Below are 8,125 nucleotides of genomic sequence, written 5' to 3'. Positions count from 1 at the left end.
AGGCTACAGCATTCAGTATGATTCTCACACATTATTCTTTAAGAAGCAGCATCTGGAGGCAAAATCCCATGATGTTGCCCTCTCCCCCAAGTAGGGAGGAGAGACAGTAGGAGGGAGAGGCGCTGTAGTACTAGGATTTGTAAGAGCGAAGGCTGGGATTAGCCTCAGGTAAAGCCGTACAACACCGTCCGCAGCAAAGTTAAGCAGACTTGTACTCTCATCTCCCATACGGGACTGTGGAGCAGCTTCCTCCTCAGCAAGCTTACAGCGCCGGGAGAAAGGGCGGGGTGGGGGCGCGTTGACTCAGCGAATCAAATTCGCTTTTGAAAGGGTGACTCTGCCCATCTTCTGAGGTCTGTTACACAAACAGGGGAGAGGCCATCGTGGGAGTGGTATGTAACCGAGGCGCACAGGCCAGCCTCCGCCCCGACTTCCGTGTGTGTTAGTAAAACGTCTGGCGTTCAGAAACAACAGAAAACGGCACAAAGAGTGGCCCTGGAAATCCAGTTGCGCGCTTTGTGGGGGGGAAGTTCAGCCTGCGAAAGGTAAGAAAACCACGGTGAGTCTCTCTCAGTGTAGCTTGGCCTCCTGCCGGCTCGAGTTCCAAAGCAGAACGTTCGGACGCTTCAGAATCTCCCACCAACAATTCCTGCTTTAGGAAGGAAAAGAGGAGCATTTGTTTGCGCAGAGCCCGAGCGATCGCAGCACACTTGGCTGTGCGGAGAAGAAATCAACACCACCCTGCATTTAGAATCATAGACTCACAGAGTTGGAAGGGGCCATACAGGCCATCTAGTCCAACCTCCTGCTCAGTGTAATATCATACCGTCTCACCCTGTATTGTGTGCCCAGTGACCTTTTGTTCTCCGTAGGGTTTCTGTGTGCCTTTAAACAGCTGTATGATGGGCAAAACATCAACTGCCTTGTTTCACCTGAAATGACAACGCATTTTTTTCTCCCTCTCCCAAAATACTAGAACTCCAGGGCAGTGTTCCCTCTAAGCTGAGTTAGTGTGAGCTAGCTCACAGTTTTTTAGCCTCCAGCTCACACATTTCTGTCTTAGCTCAGAAAGGATGGCTCCAGAGCAAACTAATTTATGCAGCAGCCAAAGTGCTTGCTCACAACTTTAATGCCAGTAGCACACAAAGTAGAATTCTTGCTCACAAGACTCCACAGCTTAGAGGGAGCATTGCTCCAGGGCATCCAATGAAACTGATGGGCAGTAGGTTCAGGACGGACAAATGGAGACACTACTTTACACAAAGAGTGATTAAAATGTGGAATTCACTGCCAGAGGATGTAGTGATGGCCACAGGAGTAAACAGCTTTAAAAGGGGATTAGATAGACGTATCCTCCATAAATATATCAGTGGCTGCTAGCCAATGCTCCCTCTAAGCTGTGGAGTCTTGTGAGCAAAAATTCTACTTTGTGAGCTCCTGGCATTAAAGTTGTGAGCGAGTGATTTGGCTGCTGCATAAATGAGTTTGCTCTGGAGCCATCCTTCCTGAGCTAAGGCAAAAATCTGTGATCCGGCAGCTAAAAAACTGTGAGCTAGCTCACACTAACTCAGCTTAGAGGGAACACTGCTGCTAGCCATGGTGACTGAGGGGAACCTCCACATTCAAAGGCACTAAGCCTTTGAATCCAAGAGCCAGGAGGTAACACCAGAGGAAGGTCTCGGCCTCTATGCTGAGCTGGCCACAGTGTGATATACAGGATGCTGAGCTAGATGGACCACTGGTCTGATCCAGCAGGGTTCTTCTTACATTCTTATGTTCTAATGGAAGGTGACAGCTTTACATGTTGGATTTCTGGCTTTCTTGCACTTGTTAAAGATAAGTTCCACCAAAAAGTCAGCAGCCCTGTTCTGAAGTCCAAGTGTATAGGAATGACCTATGCACTGTTCTATAACTGATTACCTTTCTTTCCAAGATGTGTTCTGAACATTCACACATGCCAGAATTCATTCTGAACTCTTTTGTTTCTTCCTCCTGGAGTGATTTATGGCAAAAAAAGGATGCCTGATGATCCCTGTAGTAAACTACTTGCAGTATAATAGACAAGTTATTTGGCTTTAATTTCTTAGGAGGTCCAAAGTGCCTGAACAAAAAGGCAACAAGCGGGCTTTGAATTTGAAGAATGAAGACTCTGATAAGCTCAGGGCGTGTCCACATGGCAATGTGACTCATGCATTGAATCATGAACTAAACTGGATATGTGAAAGGCCAGAAAGAGGCCTGTATTCTTTCCTAAAATTCAGATACTGCAAAACCTGTGCCCCTACTATGACTCCCTGATGTGCCCGTCCTGCGCACTGCTGCCAGCAACGTGGAGGAAAAATGGTTTCCATAACTCTGGAGGCTCTGGTCACATAATGAAAGTACATTTCTCAGAGTCAAAGGGAAGAAGGCAGATAAGAATGGGCTGGAGTTGCCAGTGCATATGAACTTTGAATGTTTACAGTGAATACACACACACGCACAGGTCTATACTGGTCCACAATTCTATCATATTTTAAATCAAGGCAGCTGATTTCTGGCAAATCTTTAGGTCTGAGATATTACTGGGCCTCACTTTTCTCAGGGAGCATTTCCACTGAGCTGACCATGTTTTAACTCTTGAATTGTCAGCCCAAGTTTCCTTTCACCCAAGTTCAGAAACTGCAATCCTTTGTGCCACATTTTCCAGTCTTGTAACTACATATAATGCCGCTATATTTTAAAACCCAATCATTGTTACCTCTTAAATCCCCAAAAGATACAATGTATCTTCATTTAGAAGATCCCTAAAATATTAATCCCAACACTGGCCCACCCTTTCTGAATAGATCACTTTTTAAAACACAGGTGTCGGTGATCTCATGTTGAAGAGGCTAAATGAATAAATGGATCACAGACCAGCATTTTAGGACACACACAACTTGCTTTCCGTGCTGCTTTTATAGTAACTGGAGAGTCCTGAGAAGCAGTGATACAGGGTCAATCAGACAAAACCAAGGTTTAATTAAACTAACTATGGCTAGTGTGCTTGTCTAAATGCAGGGAACTCCACTAATTGTGGTTGTTTAGGATCCATCAAGCCAGGCTGTCAAGTTGGTTTGTTTAACATTGTGAGTCTTAACCATGATTTCACAGGGTATATGAACATATTCTGGTTTGTTCCTTGGCAATGCCCTCCATGGCATGAAGGGCATTGTTGAGGCAAACCACGATTTGAATGATTGTCTGTTAGATGAATCCTGGTTTCACAAACTAACCATTATTAAACCATGGTTTTGTATGATGTCTGAACTGAACCACTGAGTGAAAGCTGGCATTGCACCCGAAGGGTAAAATACTAAACTTAAAGCTTCTGTAATCAAGGAAGAGAGATGCTATAAACTGCAATTAGGAAAATTTAAGTTTGTTTGTTTTGCTAACAGCGATTTTGGAAATGAATCTGCTGATCTACCCATTATGCCCCCAAAGGAACATTCTAAACACTTAACTGAATCTCATATAGTACCTACTGGGGATTATAACTGGCACACCATGTAAAACATTAAAATGTTTGTTGTGCCAAGAATTATATATAACATTTCGTTTACCCCACAAAGACAATTTATGAATATTCACTGTCACAACAATCACCACTATACCTAAATATCTTACATGTAATTTGTTAATTTGAAATGGCCTCTGACTGATGCACATATTCACTGGCATATCACTGAGGAAATTACCTCTGACTTCTTCCAATTTATCTAGAAGCTTTATAAAAGAGAAGATTACGACAGTAAATTTAATATGGTGGCTGTAGAGGCAATTTGGTTCTGATAAGATTAACAAAACAACATCCACATATGATTGTTGCTCCTTATTGTTTAAATTGTTGGTTGTTGTGAAAGGTGCACAGTCAAGTCTGATTATAGAGAAGTAGTTACAAGAGAGATTGCTGTATTGATTCACCCTCCCTGCTGCTACAAAATGGTTTCTATAATACCGTTTTACTGGAACTGCTTCAGGACCACAACAGAGGTAAATGTTGCAGCTGCATGGAACTCTTTCAGGAATCAAGAAAAGCTACTGGAAGGCCAGTCCATGTAATTACAATGCTCGCAGTCCTACATTTACATCACATACGGTTAAAAGGCATTATCAAAATTATTTTAGATCTTGCTTTGTCACAGAACCAGGAAAACTCCTTACGAGGGAGAAAGGCAAATATCCTGCAAGATCTCATAGGTTGTAATTCACAATCAAATTAAGTGGAAAGGTTTGGATTTAAGGAATATAAAAATGGTTTTAGTCCAATTCAGCTCAGATTAAACTGGTTTGTGGATCCGATTGTTAGGAAACCAAGGGAACAGAAACCCTGTTCCATTCTATGTTATAATGAAAGTAAAGGAACAGATTCCTCCTTTGAAATCACACTTCTTATTAGAAGATCTCCTGATGTTTTAAAAAGAGTGTGTCAGTTTTAACAATGACACAATAAAGAAAACTCATAGTTACTGACTATGGCTGAGAATATTTGCAGTAAAATTGTAAACAGAATTACCGCCCTTCTAAGCCTGTTGATTTTGATGGATTTAGAAAGGTGTAATACTGTTTAGGATTACATTATTGGTTACTTAGTTCTTTAATATTTGCTGTAAAATGAAACACCAAACATGCACTGTGGAAATAACTGACAGTTTTTACTTCTCAATTTTCAGTTTCAAAGGCACAGGAGTGATCCAGATTTGCTTAAACTGTCTGGTTAAGGATGTGGACTCATGCTCTTGGCTTCACAGCCTTGCCCCATCTTGGTGGGTTCCTTGGCTGGCTCATTACACGGAAGGAAGTGCCCACATGGTATGAAACTCTGAAGAAGCCTTCATGGCGGCCACCTAATAAAATATTCCCAGTCGCTTGGACTACACTGTACACGAGCATGGGGTAAGGCCTCCTGGAATCTACCTCATCTTCATCTAAGGCTGCAGTCCTAAACCCACTTTCTTGGATGTTTCATCAAGATATTACTTTTGATTAGGGATGCCACTCATTTTCTAAAAAATCATGGTTGAATAATTGTTTGAGTTATAATAAATTAATCAAATCTGCTTATATTTGCATAGAAATCAAATAATAGCCCAGAAGGGAAAATATTATCTTTTTGTATTCCAGTGATGCATGCACATGTGGCAGCATCTCAAAAGAGGCATCCCTCTCCTGTGTGACACATAAAGAAATATGCCTCATCTTAGGAGATTCTTGCCATGTGACACATCGAAAACAATTAACAATTTTTGACAGTTGCCTGATCAATCGTGGCAACTTTTTGACTGATAAAATGTTTATGTTTAATCACTAATTAACTAAGCATTCCATTTTTTAAAATCTTGATGTAATATAGGATCACTCTCCTATAGTCCTATGCATGTTATATGGTCGTAGACAAGATTCTGCATCCCATAAGGATATCACAGCTGTTTCTCCCCAGGAATTTAGCTACTCTAAATTCAGAACCTTCTGCCCTGTCCTTTTAGTACTGGTTTTCCTGGTATGTTCAAACTACTGGATCTTCCAATGATAACCCAATCAGATGTAACTCCTCTCACTGGGAGGTGTGTGTCTATAATACTGTTCTATAATACTGGGAGGGGGGGGTTGATGCTGTAACTTTCTTAGGGAACTGTGACCCAGCTCAGCTGTGAAAATACACTTTTACTTGCCAACCAAAACAAGGCTTTTAGCCCTTCAATGGAAGAGACAATAAACTTAACAGTTATTTTGTTAAAAGAAGCTGTATGTGTGAGTCCAAAGGGGAAGGGAGCCTCCAAAAATTGGTGCTGCCATCTCCAGATCCACTGGGTGAATTCAGCAAGTTACCCATCGCATCCCAATAGTTACATTTAGCCTTACTGACCACTCACAACCAGACATTTAAAAAACGCTACCCTTCAATCGGTGGGGATGTGGGATTCTGTTTGTGGGCTGAGGGGGAAGTTTAGGAGGGTGTGTGTGGGCTCTACTGTTGCTTTATACTAGACCAGCCCCCTTAAGTTGTCCAAGCTCCAGGACTACAGTTCCTGAGCAGCCCTCACAACAGGGAGAGAGAGAAATCAGCCACAACCATTGAGGGTGGTGGCAGGAAAGGGGGCTTAAAAAGGAACCCAGCCACCATGTTGTCCCGTTATTGCTGTTTCCTTTCCTTTTGCTGCTGCTTTGTCCCCTCAGTGGATTTTGTAAAAAATATTGTAATGCTGACCGGGATTGTTTGAGTTGTGAGGTCTGTACAAGCATAGATCTCCCTTCTCTGGTTTTGTTTTTGTTATTTAAAGAAAAAACATATAATTTTTTTTCAGATTTTTAACAAACCTAGGAATTTTGCTGGGTTTGCAGAAAAATTCCTTCTATCTGAACATAGCCTTATTACGCAGATTTTTTGATCTGCACTCTGGCCATTGTTCAGAAGTTGTTCTGTGTTCCTGTTCTTATTATTTAGCTGATATTGTTAGAAGTGATTTATCTTTTATATTTTTAATGTTTATCTTGGTTGTTGTGGTGGTACTAAGGTAAGCTACCTTAAAAGCAAGTATTGTAGGCTAAGAGCATAGCATCTAAATACCCAAATTAATAAAAGCAGACATTGTGACATCTGAAAGCCAAAAAACTGACTAGTTTCCCTTTCTGCAGCTATGCTTCATACCTGGTTTGGAGGGACCTTGACGGCTTCAGCAACAAAGCAGTTATCCCACTGGGCCTCTATGGAGCTCAGCTAGCCTTGAACTGGGCGTGGACTCCTATATTCTTTGGTGCTCATAACCTAAAACTGGTAACAGTACTCTTATTTTGCCTGTATTTCAGTTACTTTTGAGGATGTCTAGGCAGGCTGCCTAGGAATCTGTGGGAATCCTTGTATTCATTTTTATTTATATAGCATGCACGCATAGACTTCTGTGCCACACAGTGCAATCTTAAACAGAATCACATCATTCTAAGCCAGTTGACTTCAGTAGGTTTAGAAAGGCATAACTGTGTTTAGGATTGTGCTGCCAGAATATTCTGGGAGTTTTCCTCCAAACAGTTAAAACTCAGGAAGAGATTCTAGTTGTTAAGGACTAAGACTTTTTTATTCATCTTTCTCCCCTCAGCCCTTATTTTCATGTGTTTATTGCCAAAGGATACACAGAGGCCAAAACTGTTTCACAGAACAAAGAAAGTAAATTACATACATTTATGAGCATAATATATCCCAGTGATGATATTCAAGTTTTGTGGTTGCAGAATATGAAAGTCGCCAAAGCAAAGTACTCTAGGAACGACTAGAGTTAGGAGCTGTTCAGCCAAGCTGTGGCAAAAGACTTGCACTGTTTGTCTCTGCTTTGCGGGTGGGGCCTGCTAATGATATCAGTTCCCTGCAGTTGTCTTCCTTGGACTCTGGGCTTAACTGGCTGCCTTGAGAAGGATAGGAGTTAACAGTCTACTATATTAAGTGTTCTACTTTTTCAGTTAAGAATGGTGTCTGAGATAAACAGCTTTGAATGCCACACCTTGACCTAATCAGGAAGCAAATGCCAACTTTTCATTGTGAACTCATAATTCATTTATGGCTTATTAACCTGGAAAATATCAAAAGATTAATAGGAGATCTGGGGAAAGTGTATGTTGGATTTATGTTGCAAGTGCTGCATAAGAGAAAGCACAGGTGCTCTCAGATTACCCAGTGGCTAAAGTATAAAGTTCTCTAAGGAACAGTGGAAGGATCCTAACTTCACTAGCATATTAGTGGCAGGTGCACATGGAAGCCACATTGTAATCTGCTAACATGTTTATACAGGATTCAGAAATAATAGCTTTTCTAAGGTTGTTGCTAAAACTATTGTGTAATCCATCTTGGCTGCTCTGCTTGAGATTCTGACATCCAGACTCGCCCTTCTTAGACTATCTTTTCATGGCATAGGAACATTTCTGTAAGCTACCTTTCTGCCAGAAAACAGCACATGGGAGAAACAAATACACTAACACTGCCATCCTAAGTGTCAGACTCTTGAACAAACTTACTCTCAACAACACTTTCTTGGGAGTGATTTGTTTATTGAGAGATGAGGTTGTGTCAAGCTAAGACCATCTGTGTCAGAACTGACTGGTTCAGCAGTTC

General features: G+C 41.5%; 1 protein-coding gene across 3 annotated transcripts in view; it reads left to right on the top strand.

Moving 5' to 3' along the window:
- The first annotated feature begins 382 nt into the window (after positions 1–382).
- LOC107117613 (translocator protein-like) overlaps positions 383–8,125 on the top strand; it is a 15,968-nt gene continuing 8,225 nt past the window's right edge. Inside the window, exons 1-3 of one of the 3 annotated variants that reach the window (XM_015419772.1) lie at positions 383–545; positions 4,691–4,920; positions 6,661–6,799. In XM_015419772.1, the coding sequence (XP_015275258.1) occupies positions 4,748–4,920; positions 6,661–6,799 (312 nt within the window). In that variant the 5' untranslated portion in view covers positions 383–545; positions 4,691–4,747. Of the gene's footprint in view, positions 560–4,690; positions 4,921–6,660; positions 6,800–8,125 lie in introns of all 3 variants that reach the window. The other 2 variants (XM_015419780.1, XM_015419764.1) reach the window with 2 other exon arrangements.

Source organism: Gekko japonicus, unplaced genomic scaffold, assembly GCF_001447785.1.
Source record: "Gekko japonicus isolate JY-2015 unplaced genomic scaffold, Gekko_japonicus_V1.1 scaffold255, whole genome shotgun sequence".
Classification (NCBI taxonomy): Eukaryota; Metazoa; Chordata; class Lepidosauria; order Squamata; family Gekkonidae; genus Gekko; species Gekko japonicus.
This window is presented reverse-complemented; position numbering and strand designations above follow the sequence as displayed.